Source organism: Coregonus lavaretus (genome assembly GCF_964263955.1).
Source record: "Coregonus lavaretus genome assembly, chromosome: 23".
Lineage (NCBI taxonomy): Eukaryota > Metazoa > Chordata > Actinopteri > Salmoniformes > Salmonidae > Coregonus > Coregonus lavaretus.
The window spans coordinates 802904-824079 of NC_140010.1; the positions used below are offsets into that span (position 1 = coordinate 802904).

General features: G+C 46.7%; 1 protein-coding gene across 1 annotated transcript in view; it reads right to left on the minus strand.

Moving 5' to 3' along the window:
- The window catches only part of LOC311098818 (transcription elongation factor A protein 1-like), a gene marked incomplete at both ends in the record, with an annotated part of 125368 nt that extends 121136 nt beyond the window's left edge, over nucleotides 1–4232 (minus strand). Inside the window, one exon of the mRNA XM_084139388.1 lies at nucleotides 4174–4232. Within this exon, the coding sequence (XP_083995514.1) occupies nucleotides 4174–4232 (59 nt within the window). The remainder of the gene's footprint in view (nucleotides 1–4173) is intronic.
- Between the last annotated feature and the right edge of the window lie 16944 nt (nucleotides 4233–21176).

The following is a 21176-nucleotide window of genomic DNA, read 5'->3' on the forward strand; positions in this document are numbered from 1 at the left end:
GAGGGTTGGAGCTATAAGAAGTTATGATGATGGGAGAGGGTTGGAGCTATAAGATGTTATGACAGTGGGAGAGGGTTGGAGCTATAAGACGTTATGATGATGGGAGAGGGTTGGAGCTATAAGATGTTATGATGATGGGAGAGGGTTGGAGCTATAAGAAGTTATGATGATGGGAGAGGGTTGGAGCTATAAGATGTTATGATGATGGGAGAGGGTTGGAGCCATAAGACGTTATGATGATGGGAGAGGGTTGGAGCTATAAGATGTTATGATGATGGGAGAGGGTTGGAGCTATAAGATGTTATGATGATGGGAGAGGGTTGGAGCTATAAGAAGTTATGATGATGGGAGAGGGTTGGAGCTATAAGATGTTATGACAGTGGGAGAGGGTTGGAGCTATAAGACGTTATGATGATGGGAGAGGGTTGGAGCTATAAGATGTTATGATGATGGGAGAGGGTTGGAGCTATAAGAAGTTATGATGATGGGAGAGGGTTGGAGCTATAAGATGTTATGATGATGGGAGAGGGTTGGAGCCATAAGACGTTATGATGATGGGAGAGGGTTGGAGCTATAAGATGTTATGATGATGGGAGAGGGTTGGAGCTATAATAAGTTATGATGATGGGAGAGGGTTGGAGCTATAAGATGTTATGATGATGGGAGAGGGTTGGAGCTATAAGATGTTATGATGATGGGAGAGGGTTGGAGCTATAAGATGTTATGATGATGGGAGAGGGTTGGAGCTATAAGATGTTATGATGATGGGAGGGGGTTGGAGCTATAAGATGTTATGATGATGGGAGAGGGTTGGAGCTATAAGATGTTATGATGATGGGAGAGGGTTGGAGCTATAAGATGTTATGATGATGGGAGAGGGTTGGAGCTATAAGATGTTATGATGATGGGAGAGGGTTGGAGCTATAATAAGTTATGATGATGGGAGAGGGTTGGAGCTATAAGATGTTATGATCATGGGAGAGGGTTGGAGCTATAAGATGTTATGATGATGGGAGAGGGTTGGAGCTATAAGATGTTATGATGATGGGAGAGGGTTGGAGCTATAAGATGTTATGATGATGGGAGAGGGTTGGAGCTATAAGATGTTATGATGATGGGAGAGGGTTGGAGCTATAAGATGTTATGATGATGGGAGAGGGTTGGAGCTATAATAAGTTATGATGATGGGAGAGGGTTGGAGCTATAAGATGTTATGATCATGGGAGAGGGTTGGAGCTATAAGATGTTATGATGGTGGGAGAGGGTTGGAGCTATAAGATGTTATGACGATGGGAGAGGGTTGGAGCTAATGACTATGGGAGAGGGTTACAAGCTAGCCAGCCAACTCTTTCAAATAAACATATTTTTTTTATTATGGGAAATACCAAATAGAGCTCCAGACCCAGCCTGGCTTTTAGAAAACTGTTCCTTTTACTTCAGTATTTCAGTGTGGAGTCAGATGAGGGGAAGTATGTTTCATGAAGCCATTCCCACCTAGCAAAATGTTGTTGAAAAGACGTTGAAAGATGACTATGCCCGACATCCAATCTACATTCAGTTTTGGTTGAAAGTTGAAAATACTTATTTTTCAGGTATTTGTTTCAATGACTTGAAAACAACTTAATGTCAATGTACTTGCAGCTTATACACATGGACACAGTATCAAAACGGCGTATTAATAATTATACATCACTCCAGTATTAACACACAGTATTTCTTTACAACATTCAAGTGCTAATTGTCTTTATTCCAATACTGAAGAAGCATGACTCAAATCACCCATTTATATTTAAAACATCCAGTGTGACAAAATATACATTTTAATGCCTCACCATTAAGTTCATTATTGCCAATACATATTAACAAAGGGGTTTCCATTCAGTTTTGACATTTCATATTTACATTTCATGTAACATTTAGTAATCATCATTATTTATGCAACCAATTGAGAATTTATTTGTACAATATTTATATTGTTTACAAACAATGGAGTAAAGCAGCTTATATTTTGGGTTGGACATCGCATTCCAATCTTACTCTTTCAATCAATGGCATCAACATATTACAAAACCAATTAACCCAATTAACCAAACAATCAACCGGCTCTTGCAAAACCAATTAACAAATATGTGCAAGAGCAACACATATCTTGGTCCATCTTATTAGCATGAAAAACAGTATAAATTCAATGTATCTTCCACTATGTTAAAATTGTGCATGGTATGTAAGTTTAGTATCACGTTTCAATCAATTCAACCAATACAGTGCATTTTTGTTGAAAATCTACGTCAAAGGATTTAACTACTGAAAACTGAAAACTGAAACAAACAAATGGATCAAACTAAGAAACAGATCAATCCCACCTTTCAAGCCTGCTGAACGCGTGGTGGCACGGTAAACACAACCGGTTTACTAATGTAAATGAACATGGATGATGGAACATATTCCCTTTTGCTTACATGAAGAACCGCTAAGAGGATATAAATATTTACCATCTAAAACATGTGTGACGTCTCACCTCACTGGCTGTAGAAGTGTTGTTCCTAACCAGTCCCTCTCACCTCACTGGCTGAAGAAGTGTTGTTCCTAACCAGTCCCTCTCACCTCTCTGGCTGTAGAAGTGTTCTTCCTAACCAGTCCCTCTCACCTCACTGGCTGAAGAAGTGTTGTTCCTAACCAGTCCCTCTCACCTCTCTGGCTGTAGAAGTGTTGTTCCTAACCAGTCCCTCTCACCTCACTGGCTGAAGAAGTGTTCTTCCTAACCAGTCCCTCTCACCTCTCTGGCTGTAGAAGTGTTGTTCCTAACCAGTCCCTCTCACCTCTCTGGCTGAAGAAGTGTTGTTCCTAACCAGTCCCTCTCACCTCACTGGCTGAAGAAGTGTTGTTCATAACCAGTCCCTCTCATCTCACTGGCTGAAGAAGTGTTGTTCCTAACCAGTCCCTCTCACCTCTCTGGCTGAAGAAGTGTTCTTCCTAACCAGTCCCTCTCACCTCACTGGCTGAAGAAGTGTTGTTCCTAACCAGTCCCTCTCACCTCACTGGCTGAAGAAGTGTTGTTCCTAACCAGTCCCTCTCACCTCACTGGCTGTAGAAGTGTTCTTCCTAACCAGTCCCTCTCACCTCTCTGGCTGTAGATGTGTTGTTCCTAACCAGTCCCTCTCACCTCACTGGCCGTAGAATTGTTCTTCCTAACCAGTCCCTCTCACCTCGCTGGCTGAAGAAGTGTTGTTCCTAACCAGTCCCTCTCACCTCACTGGCTGTAGAAGTGTTCTTCCTAACCAGTCCCTCTCACCTCACTGGCTGAAGAAGTGTTGTTCCTAACCAGTCCCTCTCACCTCTCTGGCTGTAGAAGTGTTGTTCCTAACCAGTCCCTCTCACCTCACTGGCTGTAGAAGTGTTCTTCCTAACCAGTCCCTCTCACCTCACTGGCTGAAGAAGTGTTGTTCCTAACCAGTCCCTCTCACCTCACTGGCTGTAGAAGTGTTGTTCCTAACCAGTCCCTCTCACCTCACTGGCTGAAGAAGTGTTGTTCCTAACCAGTCCCTCTCACCTCACTGGCTGTAGACGTGTTCTTCCTAACCAGTCCCTCTCACCTCACTGGCTGAAGAAGTGTTGTTACTAACCAGTCCCTCTCACCTCACTGGCTGTAGACGTGTTCTTCATAACCAGTCCCTCTCACCTCTCTGGCTGTAGAAGTGTTGTTCCTAACCAGTCCCTCTCACCTCACTGGCTGTAGACGTGTTCTTCCTAACCAGTCCCTCTCACCTCACTGGCTGTAGAAGCGTTGTTCCTAACCAGTCCCTCTCACCTCACTGGCTGTAGACGTGTTCTTCCTAACCAGTCCCTCTCACCTCACTGGCTGTAGAAGCGTTGTTCCTAACCAGTCCCTCTCACCTCACTGGCTGTAGACGTGTTCTTCCTAACCAGTCCCTCTCACCTCACTGGCTGTAGACGTGTTCTTCCTAACCAGTCCCTCAACAGCTCTCAGACTGAGCTCTTCCCTCACTGGGTCTCAGAGGAGAGGAAGGCTGGGGAGAGATGGAGGGATGGAGAGATGGAGGGATGGAAGGATGTATGGATCAATCGTTCAACAAGTCAGGAAAATAAAGACAGTGTTGATAAGTTTAAATGTCCATCTACCACCCATGGAGAGATCTAAATTCTGTATCTTACCCTCCACACAGTCTGGGAGGTAGCGAGGCGGGGCGGCTCATCTCCTGGTCAGCTGACATATCGTAAGGGGAAAGCGAATCATCACTGTCTCAAACACACACAGGACAGGGACATAGAGCCTAGTTAATACATCACTACTACTATACCATGTCTTCTGACAGGGACATAGAGCCTAGTTAATACATCACTACTATACCATGTCTTCTGACAGGGACACAGAGCCTAGTTAATACATCGCTACTATACCATGTCTTCTGACAGGGACACAGAGCCTAGTTAATACATCACTACTACTATACCATGTCTTCTAACAGGGTCATAGAGCCTAGTTAATGCATCACTACTACTATACCATGTCTTCTGACAGGGACATAGAGCCTAGTTAATACATCTCTACTATACCATGTCTTCTGACAGGGACATAGAGCCTAGTTAATACATCACTACTACTATACCATGTCTTCTAACAGGGACATAGAGCCTATTTAATACATCACTACTACTATACCATGTCTTCTGACAGGGACATAGAGCCTAGTTAATACATCACTACTACTATACCATGTCTTCTGACAGGGACACAGAGCCTAGTTAATACATCACTACTATACCATGTCTTCTGACAGGGACATAGAGCCTAGTTAATACATCACTACTATACCATGTCTTCCGACAGGGACACAGAGCCTAGTTAATACATCACTACTATACCATGTCTTCTGCCAGGGACACAGAGCCTAGTTAATACATCACTACTACTATACCATGTCTTCTGACAGGGACATAGAGCCTAGTTAATACATCACTACTACTATACCATGTCTTCTGACAGGGACATAGAGCCTAGTTAATACATCACTACTATACCATGTCTTCTGACAGGGACACAGAGCCTAGTTAATACATCACTACTATACCATGTCTTCTGACAGGGACATAGAGCCTAGTTAATACATCATTACTACTATACCATGTCTTCTGACAGGGACATAGAGCCTAGTTAATACATCACTACTATACCATGTCTTCTGACAGGGACATAGAGCCTAGTTAATACATCATTACTACTATACCATGTCTTCTGACAGGGACATAGAGCCTAGTTAATACATCACTGCTACTATACCATCTCTTCTGACAGGGACATAGAGCCTAGTTAATACATCACTACTACTATACCATGTCTTCTGACAGGGACATAGAGCCTAGTAATTACATCTCTACTATACCATGTCTTCTGACAGGGACATAGAGCCTAGTTAATACATCACTACTACTATACCATGTCTTCTGACAGGGACATAGAGCCTAGTTAATACATCACTACTACTATACCATGTCTTCTGACAGGGACATAGAGCCTAGTTAATACATCACTACTATACCATGTCTTCTGACAGGGACATAGAGCCTAGTTAATACATCACTACTACTATACCATGTCTTCTGACAGGGACATAGAGCCTAGTTAATACATCACTACTATACCATGTCTTCTGACAGGGACATAGAGCCTAGTTAATACATCACTACTATACCATGTCTTCTGACAGGGACATAGAGCCTAGTTAATACATCACTACTACTATACCATGTCTTCTGACAGGGACATAGAGCCTAGTTAATACATCACTACTATACCATGTCTTCTGACAGGGACATAGAGCATTGTTAATACATCACTACTACTATACCAAGTCTTCTGACAGGGACACAGAGCCAGGTTAATACATCACTACTATACCATGTCTTCTGACAGGGACATAGAGCCTAGTTAATACATCACTACTACTATACCATGTCTTCTGACAGGGACACAGAGCCTAGTTAATACATCACTACTACTATACCATGTCTTATGACAGGGACATAGAGCCTAGTTAATACATCACTACTATACCATGTCTTCTGACAGGGACATAGAGCCTTGTTAATACATCACTACTACTATACCATGTCTTCTGACAGGGACATAGAGCCTAGTTAATACATCACTACTATACCATGTCTTCTGACAGGGACATAGAGCCTAGTTAATACATCACTACTACTATACCATGTCTTCTGACAGGCACACAGAGCCTAGTTAATACATCACTACTATACCATGTCTTCTGACCGGGACATAGAGCCTAGTTAATACATCACTACTACTATACCATGTCTTCTGACTGGGACATAGAGCCTAGTTAATACATCACTACTATACCATGTCTTCTGACAGGGACATAGAGCCTAGTTAATACATCACTACTATACCATGTCTTCTGACAGGGACATAGAGCCTAGTTAATACATCACTACTATACCATGTCTTCTGACAGGGACATAGAGCCTAGTTAATACATCACTACTACTATACCATGTCTTCTGACAGGGACATAAAGCCTAGTTAATACATCACTACTACTATACCATGTCTTCTGACAGGGACATATAGCCTAGTTAATACATCACTACTATACCATGTCTTCTGACAGGGACATAGAGCCTAGTTAATACATCACTACTACTATACCATGTCTTCTGACAGGGACATAGAGCCTAGTTAATACATCACTACTATACCATGTCTTCTGACAGGGACATATAGCATTGTTAATACATCACTACTACTATACCATGTCTTCTGACAGGGACACAGAGCCAGGTTAATACATCACTACTATACCATGTCTTCTGACAGGGACATAGAGCCTAGTTAATACATCACTACTACTATACCATGTCTTCTGACAGGGACACAGAGCCTAGTTAATACATCACTACTATACCATGTCTTCTGACAAGGACATAGAGCCTAGTTAATACATCACTACTATACCATGTCTTCTGACAGGGACATAGAGCCTAGTTAATACATCACTACTACTATACCATGTCTTCTGACAGGGACATAGAGCCTAGTTAATATATCACTACTACTATACCATGTCTTCTGACAGGGACATAGAGCCTAGTTAATGCATCACTACTATACCATGTCTTCTGACAGGGACATAGAGCCTAGTTAATACATCACTACTATACCATGTATTCTGACAGGGACATAGAGCCTAGTTAATACATCACTACTACTATACCATGTCTTCTGACAGGGACATAGAGCCTAGTTAATACATCACTACTATACCATGTCTTCTGACAGGGACATAGAGCCTAGTTAATACATCACTACTATACCATGTCTTCTGACAGGGACATAGAGCCTAGTTAATACATCACTACTACTATACCATGTCTTCTGACAGGGACATAGAGCCTAGTTAATACATCACTACTATACCATGTCTTCTGACAGGGACATAGAGCCTAGTTAATACATCACTACTATACCATGTCTTCTGACAGGGACATAGAGCCTAGTTAATACATCACTACTATACCATGTATTCTGACAGGGACATAGAGCCTAGTTAATACATCACTACTACTATACCATGTCTTCTGACAGGGACATAGAGCCTAGTTAATACATCACTACTATACCATGTCTTCTGACAGGGACATAGAGCCTAGTTATTACATCACTACTATACCATGTCTTCTGACAGGGACATAGAGCCTAGTTAATAGATCACTACTAATATACCATGTCTTCTGACAGGGACATAGAGCCTAGTTAATACATCACTACTATACCATGTCTTCTGACAAGGACACAGAGCCTAGTTAATACATCACTACTACTATACCATGTCTTCTGACAGGGACATAGAGCCTAGTTAATAGATCACTACTACTTTACCATGTCTTCTGACAGGGACATAGAGCCTAGTTAATACATCACTACTATACCATGTATTCTGACAGGGACACAGAGCCTAGTTAATACATCACTACTACTATACCATGTCTTCTGACAGGGACATAGAGCCTATTTAATACATCACTACTACTATACCATGTCTTCTGACAGGGACATAGAGCCTAGTTAATACATCACTACTACTATACCATGTCTTCTGACAGGGACATAGAGCCTAGTTAATACATCACTACTACTATACCATGTCTTCTGACAGGGACATAGAGCCTAGTTAATACATCACTACTACTATACCATGTCTTCTGACAGGGACATAGAGCCTAGTTAATACATCGCTACTATACCATGTCTTCTGACAGGAACATAGAGCCTAGTTAATACATCACTACTACTATACCATGTCTTCTGACAGGGACATAGAGCCTAGTTAATACATCACTACTACTATACCATGTCTTCTGACAGGGACATAGAGCCTAGTTAATACATCACTACTACTATACCATGTCTTCTGACAGGGACATAGAGCCTAGTTAATACATCACTACTACTATACCATGTCTTCTGACAGGGACACAGAGCCTAGTTAATACATCTCTACTATACCATGTCTTCTGACAGGGACAGAGAGCCTTGTTAATACATTACTACTACTATACCATGTCTTCTGACAGGGACATAGAGCCTAGTTAATACATCACTACTATACCATGTCTTCTGACAGGGACATAGAGCCTAGTTAATACATCACTACTACTATACCATGTCTTCTGACAGGGACATAGAGCCTAGTTAATACATCGCTACTATACCATGTCTTCTGACAGGGACATAGAGCCTAGTTAATACATCACTACTACTATACCATGTCTTCTGACAGGGACATAGAGCCTAGTTAATACATCGCTACTATACCATGTCTTCTGACAGGGACATAGAGCCTAGTTAATACATCACTACTACTATACCATGTCTTCTGACAGGGACACAGAGCCTAGTTAATACATCTCTACTACTATACCATGTCTTCTGACAGGGACATAGAGCCTATTTAATACATCACTACTACTATACCATGTCTTCTGACAGGGACATAGAGCCTAGTTAATACATCACTACTACTATACCATCTCTTCTGACAGGGACATAGAACCTTGTTAATACAGCACTACTATACCATGTCTTCTGACAGGGACAGAGAGCCTTGTTAATACATCACTACTACTATACCATGTCTTCTGACAGGGACATAGAGCCTAGTTAATACATCACTACTATACCATGTCTTCTGACAGGGACATAGAGCCTAGTTAATACATCACTACTATACCATGTCTTCTGACAGGGACATAGAGCCTAGTTAATACATCACTACTACTATACCATGTCTTCTGACAGGGACACAGAGCCTAGTTAATACATCTCTACTATACCATGTCTTCTGACAGGGACATAGAGCCTAGTTAATACATCACTACTACTATACCATGTCTTCTGACAGGGACATAGAGCCTAGTTAATACATCACTACTACTATACCATGTCTTCTGACAGGGACATAGAGCCTAGTTAATACATCACTACTATACCATGTCTTCTGACAGGGACATAGAGCCTAGTTAATACATCACTACTACTATACCATGTCTTCTGACAGGGACATAGAGCCTTGTTAATACAGCACAACAATATGTTGCCATGCCAAAGGCAAATTTGCTTTCAGCATGGTATTGGTGTGATGTTACACAGGGCGTCATGTAACCGTTGGGTTTTTGCATAGCTGATGTTAAAACATAAAATACGTTTTAATTCCAAAAGGTTTTATATATTCACATGAGGGGAGGGGGGCTATCTTTCCCTTTAAGGACGAAATTAAGGGCCTATTTATGGCTGTTTTAACTTTAACTGTCTACATTGAACATGTTTGTTATTGAATGCCACTCACTGTCAAGTAAGTCCAGATGATAAAGACTGTTCCCTGTCAATACACTGTTGTTACCAGATGGAAAAGACTGCTCACTGTCAATACACTGTTGTTACCAGATGGAAAAGACTGCTCACTGTCAATACACTGTTGTTACCAGATGGAAAAGACTGCTCACTGTCAATACACTGTTGTTACCAGATGGAAAAGACTGCTCACTGTCAATACACTGTTGTTACCAGATGGAAAAGACTGCTCCCTGACCTTTGTGGCCCACTGGGGAAGGCCTGTGTTCAGGGACACAGTGGGAAGCAAGGTTGCATTCAAGATGTGTTCTTCCTGCATTGATGATTGTCAACTGCAGCACTTTTCCATTCATCAGAGGAGTTACATAATTGTGTCTCTTTCTGCAAGGTGATGGCCCCTCGCTTCTCCTCCTGCACACGCTCAGACATGGTGTTGCAGAGGGTGTGCTGGAAGCTGCTGGTGAACATCCCGGAGTGCTGGCTGGAGAGTGTGCTCACTGGGCTGGTGCAGGCTGTCAACAGGGAAGGGAAGGGGAGTCAAACTGTCTGCATCTTTGTCTCATCTCTGTCTCTCATAATGGAAGTGTTATTTTTCCTCTGGGCCTGACAGAGGTCCAGGATTATGGGGAACCTGGTGTTGAAGAACTAAAAGTTTGTTGTCACCCATAAAGTATGAGGTGAGATGGTGATCTGATGTTGAACTGGGCAGTCAGTCATTCATTCTGTACTATGAGTCTAGTCAATCTATCATTGTTGGAATTCAAAAAGGCTCTGTTAAAGCTGAAGTCTAACTCCATTCCCAGACTGGTGTTATGAGGATTCCTCTGGTCTACCTGGCTCAGGACAGGGAGAGGACACTACTTATACAGGTGAGGATTCCTCTGGTCTACCTGGCTCAGGACAGGGAGAGGACACTACTTCTACAGGTGAGGATTCCTCTGGTCTACCTGGCTCAGGACAGGGAGAGGACACTACTTATACAGGTGAGGATTCCTCTGGTCTACCTGGCTCAGGACAGGGAGAGGACACTACTTATACAGGTGAGGATTCTCCTGGTCTACCTGGCTCAGGACAGGGAGAGGACACTACTTATACAGGTGAGGATTCCTCTGGTCTACCTGGCTCAGGACAGGGAGAGGACACTACTTATACAGGTGAGGATTCCCCTGGTCTACCTGGCTCAGGACAGGGAGAGGACACTACTTATACAGGTGAGGATTCTCCAGGTCTACCTGGCTCAGGACAGGGAGAGGACACTACTTATACAGGTGAGGATTCCTCTGGTCTACCTGGCTCAGGACAGGGAGAGGACACTACTTATACAGGTGAGGATTCCTCTGGTCTACCTGGCTCAGGACAGGGAGAGGACACTACTTATACAGGTGAGGATTCCTCTGGTCTACCTGGCTCAGGACAGGGAGAGGACACTACTTATACAGGTGAGGATTCCTCTGGTCTACCTGGCTCAGGACAGGGAGAGGACACTACTTATACAGGTGAGGATTCCTCTGGTCTACCTGGCTCAGGACAGGGAGAGGACACTACTTATACAGGTGAGGATTCTCCAGGTCTACCTGGCTCAGGACAGGGAGAGGACACTACTTATACAGGTGAGGATTCCTCTGGTCTACCTGGCTCAGGACAGGGAGAGGACACTACTTATACAGGTGAGGATTCCTCTGGTCTACCTGGCTCAGGACAGGGAGAGGACACTACTTATACAGGTGAGGATTCCTCTGGTCTACCTGGCTCAGGACAGGGAGAGGACACTACTTATACAGGTGAGGATTCCTCTGGTCTACCTGGCTCAGGACAGGGAGAGGACACTACTTATACAGGTGAGGATTCCTCTGGTCTACCTGGCTCAGGACAGGGAGAGGACACTACTTATACAGGTGAGGATTCCTCTGGTCTACCTGGCTCAGGACAGGGAGAGGACACTACTTATACAGGTGAGGATTCCTCTGGTCTACCTGGCTCAGGACAGGGAGAGGACACTACTTATACAGGTGAGGATTCCTCTGGTCTACCTGGCTCAGGACAGGGAGAGGACACTACTTATACAGGTGAGGATTCCTCTGGTCTACCTGGCTCAGGACAGGGAGAGGACACTACTTATACAGGTGAGGATTCCTCTGGTCTACCTGGCTCAGGACAGGGAGAGGACACTACTTATACAGGTGAGGATTCTCCAGGTCTACCTGGCTCAGGACAGGGAGAGGACACTACTTATACAGGTGAGGATTCTCCTGGTCTACCGGGCTCAGGACAGGGAGAGGACACTACTTATACAGGTGAGGATTCTTCTGGTCTACCTGGCTCAGGACAGAGAGAGGACACTACTTATACAGGTGAGGATTCCTCTGGTCTACCTGGCTCAGGACAGGGAGAGGACACTACTTATACAGGTGAGGATTCCTCTGGTCTACCTGGCTCAGGACAGGGAGAGGACACTACTTATACAGGTGAGGATTCTCCAGGTCTACCTGGCTCAGGACAGGGAGAGGACACTACTTATACAGGTGAGGATTCTCCTGGTCTACCTGGCTCAGGACAGGGAGAGGACACTACTTATACAGGTGAGGATTCCTCTGGTCTACCTGGCTCAGGACAGGGAGAGGACACTACTTATACAGGTGAGGATTCCTCTGGTCTACCTGGCTCAGGACAGGGAGAGGACACTACTTATACAGGTGAGGATTCCTCTGGTCTACCTGGCTCAGGACAGGGAGAGGACACTACTTATACAGGTGAGGATTCCTCTGGTCTACCTGGCTCAGGACAGGGAGAGGACACTACTTATACAGGTGAGGATTCTCCAGGTCTACCTGGCTCAGGACAGGGAGAGGACACTACTTATACAGGTGAGGATTCCTCTGGTCTACCTGGCTCAGGACAGGGAGAGGACACTACTTATACAGGTGAGGATTCCTCTGGTCTACCTGGCTCAGGACAGGGAGAGGACACTACTTATACAGGTGAGGATTCCTCTGGTCTACCTGGCTCAGGACAGGGAGAGGACACTACTTATACAGGTGAGGATTCCTCTGGTCTACCTGGCTCAGGACAGGGAGAGGACACTACTTATACAGGTGAGGATTCCTCTGGTCTACCTGGCTCAGGACAGGGAGAGGACACTACTTATACAGGTGAGGATTCCTCTGGTCTACCTGGCTCAGGACAGGGAGAGGACACTACTTATACAGGTGAGGATTCTCCAGGTCTACCTGGCTCAGGACAGGGAGAGGACACTACTTATACAGGTGAGGATTCCTCTGGTCTACCTGGCTCAGGACAGGGAGAGGACACTACTTATACAGGTGAGGATTCCTCTGGTCTACCTGGCTCAGGACAGGGAGAGGACACTACTTATACAGGTGAGGATTCCTCTGGTCTACCTGGCTCAGGACAGGGAGAGGACACTACTTATACAGGTGAGGATTCCTCTGGTCTACCTGGCTCAGGACAGGGAGAGGACACTACTTATACAGGTGAGGATTCCTCTGGTCTACCTGGCTCAGGACAGGGAGAGGACACTACTTATACAGGTGAGGATTCCTCTGGTCTACCTGGCTCAGGACAGGGAGAGGACACTACTTATACAGGTGAGGATTCCTCTGGTCTACCTGGCTCAGGACAGGGAGAGGACACTACTTATACAGGTGAGGATTCCTCTGGTCTACCTGGCTCAGGACAGGGAGAGGACACTACTTATACAGGTGAGGATTCCCCTGGTCTACCTGGCTCAGGACAGGGAGAGGACACTACTTATACAGGTGAGGATTCTCCAGGTCTACCTGGCTCAGGACAGGGAGAGGACACTACTTATACAGGTGAGGATTCCTCTGGTCTACCTGGCTCAGGACAGGGAGAGGACACTACTTATACAGGTGAGGATTCCTCTGGTCTACCTGGCTCAGGACAGGGAGAGGACACTACTTATACAGGTGAGGATTCCTCTGGTCTACCTGGCTCAGGACAGGGAGAGGACACTACTTATACAGGTGAGGATTCCTCTGGTCTACCTGGCTCAGGACAGGGAGAGGACACTACTTATACAGGTGAGGATTCCTCTGGTCTACCTGGCTCAGGACAGGGAGAGGACACTACTTATACAGGTGAGGATTCTCCAGGTCTACCTGGCTCAGGACAGGGAGAGGACACTACTTATACAGGTGAGGATTCCTCTGGTCTACCTGGCTCAGGACAGGGAGAGGACACTACTTATACAGGTGAGGATTCCTCTGGTCTACCTGGCTCAGGACAGGGAGAGGACACTACTTATACAGGTGAGGATTCCTCTGGTCTACCTGGCTCAGGACAGGGAGAGGACACTACTTATACAGGTGAGGATTCCTCTGGTCTACCTGGCTCAGGACAGGGAGAGGACACTACTTATACAGGTGAGGATTCCTCTGGTCTACCTGGCTCAGGACAGGGAGAGGACACTACTTATACAGGTGAGGATTCCTCTGGTCTACCTGGCTCAGGACAGGGAGAGGACACTACTTATACAGGTGAGGATTCCTCTGGTCTACCTGGCTCAGGACAGGGAGAGGACACTACTTATACAGGTGAGGATTCCTCTGGTCTACCTGGCTCAGGACAGGGAGAGGACACTACTTATACAGGTGAGGATTCCTCTGGTCTACCTGGCTCAGGACAGGGAGAGGACACTACTTATACAGGTGAGGATTCCTCTGGTCTACCTGGCTCAGGACAGGGAGAGGACACTACTTATACAGGTGAGGATTCTCCAGGTCTACCTGGCTCAGGACAGGGAGAGGACACTACTTATACAGGTGAGGATTCTCCAGGTCTACCTGGCTCAGGACAGGGAGAGGACACTACTTATACAGGTGAGGATTCTCCTGGTCTACCTGGCTCAGGACAGGGAGAGGACACTACTTATACAGGTGAGGATTCCTCTGGTCTACCTGGCTCAGGACAGAGAGAGGACACTACTTATACAGGTGAGGATTCCTCTGGTCTACCTGGCTCAGGACAGGGAGAGGACACTACTTATACAGGTGAGGATTCCTCTGGTCTACCTGGCTCAGGACAGGGAGAGGACACTACTTATACAGGTGAGGATTCTCCAGGTATACCTGGCTCAGGACAGGGAGAGGACACTACTTATACAGGTGAGGATTCCTCTGGTCTACCTGGCTCAGGACAGGGAGAGGACACTACTTATACAGGTGAGGATTCTCCAGGTCTACCTGGCTCAGGACAGGGAGAGGACACTACTTATACAGGTGAGGATTCCTCTGGTCTACCTGGCTCAGGACAGGGAGAGGACACTACTTATACAGGTGAGGATGCTCCAGGTCTACCTGGCTCAGGACAGGGAGAGGACACTACTTATACAGGTGAGGATTATCCAGGTCTACCTGGCTCAGGACAGGGAGAGGACACTACTTATACAGGTGAGGATTCTCCTGGTCTACCTGGCTCAGGACAGGGAGAGGACACTACTTATACAGGTGAGGATTCCTCTGGTCTACCTGGCTCAGGACAGGGAGAGGACACTACTTATACAGGTGAGGATTCTCCAGGTCTACCTGGCTCAGGACAGGGAGAGGACACTACTTATACAGGTGAGGATTCTCCTGGTCTACCTGGCTCAGGACAGGGAGAGGACACTACTTATACAGGTGAGGATTCCTCTGGTCTACCTGGCTCAGGACAGGGAGAGGACACTACTTATACAGGTGAGGATTCCTCTGGTCTACCTGGCTCAGGACAGGGAGAGGACACTACTTATACAGGTGAGGATTCCTCTGGTCTACCTGGCTCAGGACAGGGAGAGGACACTACTTATACAGGTGAGGATTCTCCTGGTCTACCTGGCTCAGGACAGGGAGAGGACACTACTTATACAGGTGAGGATTCTCCTGGTCTACCTGGCTCAGGACAGGGAGAGGACACTACTTATACAGGTGAGGATTCCTCTGGTCTACCTGGCTCAGGACAGGGAGAGGACACTACTTATACAGGTGAGGATTCCTCTGGTCTACCTGGCTCAGGACAGGGAGAGGACACTACTTATACAGGTGAGGATTCTCCTGGTCTACCTGGCTCAGGACAGGGAGAGGACACTACTTATACAGGTGAGGATTCCTCTGGTCTACCTGGCTCAGGACAGGGAGAGGACACTACTTATACAGGTGAGGATTCCTCTGGTCTACCTGGCTCAGGACAGGAAGAGGACACTACTTATACAGGTGAGGATTCTCCTGGTCTACCTGGCTCAGGACAGGGAGAGGACACTACTTATACAGGTGAGTGTACAACCAAGTCTTTAGTGTTGAGATGATATATGTGGATTTATGACAATGTTGTTGACTGTGTGTGTGACTGTGTGTCCAGGGGCTCTGGTCGCTGTGCCAGGCCTGGGTCAACCCCCTCTGGGGCAGCAGCTCTTTGTGAGCAGGGCTGTGCCAGGCCTGGGCCAACCCCCTCTGGAGCAGCAGCTCTATGTGTCCAGGTGCTGTGGTCGCTGTGCCAGACCTGGGCCAACCCCCTCTGGAGCAGCAGCTGTGTGTGAGCAGGGCTGTGCCAGGCCTGGTAACACCCCACACTACAACACAGTATTATGATGTCACACTATCAGAGATACATGACTACCCTCAGGTAACACCCCAACACTACAACACAGTATTATGATGTCATAGACCTGTCAGCCTCTGGGTTGATCAGGGCAGTATTATGATGTCATAGACCTGTCAGCCTCTGGGTTGATCAGGGCAGTATTATGATGTCACAGACCTGTCAGCCTCTGGGTTGATCAGGGCAGTATTATGATGTCATAGACCTGTCAGCCTCTGGGTTGATCTGGGCAGTATTATGATGTCATAGACCTGTCAGCCTCTGGGTTGATCAGGGCAGTATTATGATGTCATAGACCTGTCAGCCTCTGGGTTGATCTGGGCAGTATTATGATGTCATAGACCTGTCAGCCTCTGGGTTGATCAGGGCAGTATTATGATGTCACAGACCTGTCAGCCTCTGGGTTGATCTGGGCAGTATTATGATGTCATAGACCTGTCAGCCTCTGGGTTGATCAGGGCAGTATTATGATGTCACAGACCTGTCAGCCTCTGGGTTGTGTTCATTTGACAAATGGAAAACGACAATGAGCGTTTTGTTATGAGGCGTGTCCATGTAGCCCCGCCTTGTTGAAGTCCATTTTTTATTCTGTTTGGTGCCTAATGATCACGACCCTGATGTTCTTCCCCCCGTCAGAGCTGCTGCAGTGCATGCTGGGAGGGATGCAGAGCCACCTGGACAGCAGCGTAGTGAAGGGCATGGTGGTGATGGAGTGTCTCTGCTCCTGCCTGGACATCAATGGAGCCAAGCGCAAATTCAAGGTTCTGGGTGCATCTCAATAGTCTGAAGTGGCTCACTGTCACTATATTCTGTTATCTGTCATACTGATCTGAATGAACTGGACGAGTGAAAACAAATCCCATAATGCTTTCACCTGTCTGCTGTTCAGATCAGTGACAATGAAAGAAAGGAGACGGAGGAAGCCACTGTAGACTGTTGAGGTGCACCCCTACAGTAGGCTATGGCTGCCTTGATATGAGACATGTGTGGCTCCTGGACTCTGTCCATGCATTTCAAGGCTGTGTTGAGACAATTACTTATCAATGACCCAAGCACAGCTCAGGTAATCCCTACCATTGTGCCGCTGAGTTGTAGTAATGCTGCAGCAAATGTACATTATCCCAGGGGCGTTGGAAGACACAATGTAAGTAACCTAATTTATGTCCCTCTAACTGCCCTGAATGCCTCTGCTGATCCTACAGCTATTGGATGCGGTAATCATGTGCCTATCAACCAGAGTAATACTGTTAGCACTGAGGTGGTGTGCCCTAGTAGGAAGTCCACTGTGTGCAGCTCACCCTGCACTAACATAAATAACATGAGTATGTCTACCTCTGCTAAGCTTCCCAGTAAAGCAATGAAAACAATTGAGCAACCCAGAAAAGTGCTAAAAATAGCCCACGTTAACATATGTAGCTTAAGAAACAAGGTTCATGATATCAATAACTTGCTAGTAACAGATGATATTCATATTCTGACTATCTCTGAAACTCACTTAGATGATACCTTTGATGATACAGTGGTAGCAATACAAGGTTATAACATTTACAGAAAATACAAAAATGTCAATGGGGGCGGTGTTGCGGTCTATATTCAGAGACACATTCCTGTAAAGCTTAGAGAGGATCTCATTGTCATGAACCCTGCGTTCTGAGTCTGTTCCTGCCTGTGTTGCCGTTTTTCTGCTCTGTATCTCCTGTTTCCCAAAGGTGCCTGAACGCACCCTGTCCGGTTGCCGGGCGACGTTGCTAGGCGGGTGATCTCTCGATTACCCGCACCTGCTTCTCATCAGCTTCGGCACACCTGGTCCTGATCATCACCCCTTCATAAGCTCTGACCTGACATCCATTCCCTGCCGGATCGTTAGCCATAAACATCATTCTCCCGGAACCTTCACCCAACCCCTGCCGTGCCATCAGTTCATCTGCCACTTCACCACCACCTACTCATCTCCGCCACCCGCTCCGTCTCCTGGACTATTCTGCATCTTTTATCTGTAAATAAACACTCTCATTCGTTCAACTCACCTTGTCCTAGTCTGCTTCTGGGTTCGGTCTTAGAGAACCGTGACAGAACGATCCGGCCATAAATGAACCCAGCGGACCTGGACTCTGTTCGCCATGCCATTACCCAGCAGGAGATGATGTTGGGACAACACAGCACGGCGCTACAGGAGATAGCGTTATCGGTTCGGAACTTTTCTGCCAGTCTGACGAAGATCCAGGCTCAGCTCAGTTTGCCGGTGGAGAATCCACCACCGGTTTCACCTCTCTCGCCTGCCGCTTCTGGAGCTGTGCCCTTCAGTGAGCCCAAGGTTCCGACGCCTGAGAAGTATGAAGGGGATTTGGGAAGATGCCGTTCCTTTCTTATGCAGTGTGGATTAGTGTTCGATCTACAGCCCCACTCTTACGCCACAGACAAGGCTAGGATAGCCTTTGTTATTGAATTGCTGCGTGGTAGAGCCCTGGAGTGGGCTTCAGCCGTATGGGAACGACAGGACACCTGCATGGCGTCATACCAGCAGTTCACGGCAGAGATGAGGAAGCTGTTTGACCATCCAGTCCGAGGTAAGGACGCAGCTAAGCGCCTGTTTTCTCTTCGCCAAGGAACTCGCAGCGTTGCCGACTTCGTAGTCGAATTCAGGACATTGGCTGTGGAGAGTGGGTGGAATGAGGAGTCACTGCAAGCGGCCTTTTACCAGGGGCTGTCGGAGCAACTCAAGGATGAGTTGATCTCCTATCCGGAGCCTAGTGACCTGGACAGTTTGGTAGCTTTGTCTATTCGGGTGGATAACAGAGTTCGAGAGAGAAGGAGGGAGAAGCAATGGGGCCCGTCCAATCAATCAGCTTCTCAGTTTCCAGTCGGGTCAGGAGGTGGACCAGAATGCGTCGATCATTGTCCACCACACGGGATTAGTGGAGAGGTCCTGCCTCCAGATTCTGAACCCATGCAAGTGGGGCGGCACGGGAGGAGCGCCAACGTGGTCCTCTGTAGCTCAGCTGGTAGAGCACGGCGCTTGTAACGCCAAGGTAGTGGGTTCGATCCCCGGGACCACCCATACACAAAAAAAAATGTATGCACGCATGACTGTAAGTCGCTTTGGATAAAAGCGTCTGCTAAATGGCATATTATTATTATTATTATAGACGTAAGACCAACCGCTGCCTCTACTGTGGTAGTTCGGGACATTACATCTCCACTTGTTCCCAGCGGCCGTCAAACTGCTCGGCTCGCTAAAGTTGGGAGGACTTTTAGCGAGCCAGTTTCAACCTCTCAATACCCCTGTCAGACCCCGTTTCCCTGCTACCCTCATGAACAGGAATCAGAGTTTAGCGATTAACGCTTTCGTCGATTCAGGTGCCGATGGAAGCTTTATTGATGCCGACGTGGTGGAACAGCTGGGGCTTTCCAAGGAGCGATTACCGGAAGCCATTGAAGCTACCACTCTGAACGGCAGTAGTCTGGCACGTATCACGATGAGGACTGAACCGGTTAAGATGCTGTTGTCAGTGAATCATTCTGAGGTTATCTCATTTTTCATTCTGCCTTCTTCCCATGTTCCTCTGGTCCTTGGATACCCCTGGCTGAAAGAACACAATCCCACGTTCGATTGGGTGACTGGCAAGGTAACTAGTTGGAGCATTGATTGTCATGCTAACTGCCTCAAGACTGCCTGTTCCCATTCTGTTCCCAGTCAGGTGATTGAGGGTAACCCCCCAGATTTGTCCCTGGTTCCCGAGACATATCACGATTTGGGGGAAGTGTTCAGTAAGCAGAGGGCTCTGTCACTCCCTCCCCACCGACCATATGATTGTGCCATAAACCTGTTCCCTGGAGCTGCCTAGCCCAAGGGACGGTTATACAGCATCTCCCGACCTGAACGTGAGGCTTTGGAGACCTACATAAAGGAGTCCCTAGCTGCTGGTCTCATTCGTCCCTCGTCATCACCCCTGGGGGCAGGATTCTTCTTTGTGAGTAAAAAGGATGGCTCTCTTCGACCTTGTATTGATTATCGGGGGTTGAATGATATCACGGTCAAGAACAAGTATCCCCTGCCCTTGATGAGCTCTGCTTTCGACTCCTTACAGGGTGCTACTGTGTTCACCAAGCTGGACCTACGCAATGCGTATCATCTGGTCCGGATCAGAGAGGGGGACGAGTGGTTGACTGGTTTCAATACACCGATGGGTCATTTCGAGTATCAGGTGATGCCGTTTGGACTGACCAATGCCCCAGCAGTGTTCCAGAGTATGGTGAATGACGTCCTGAGAGATATGATCGGTCTTTTTGTGTTCGTTTACCTGGATGACATTCTTATCTTCTCGAAGGAGCCTTCCAGCCACGTCCAGCATGTCAAGCAGATTCTGCAGCGATTGCTGGAGAATCGCCTGTTTGTGAAGGCCGAGAAGTGTGAATTTCAAGCCCACACTACATCCTTCCTCGGGTACATCATCTCCAGGGGAGAGATTAGGATGGACCAAGAGAAGGTTAGGGCGGTTCTGGATTGGGCCCAGCCCGGTACGAGATTGCAGCTCCAGAGGTTTCTGGGGTTTGCAAATTTCTATCGGAGATTTATCCGTGATTACAGCCGTGTGGCCGCTCCTTTAACTGCCCTGACTTCTAGTACCAGAACCTTCAGTTGGAATCCTGAGGCAGACCGAGCATTTCTGGA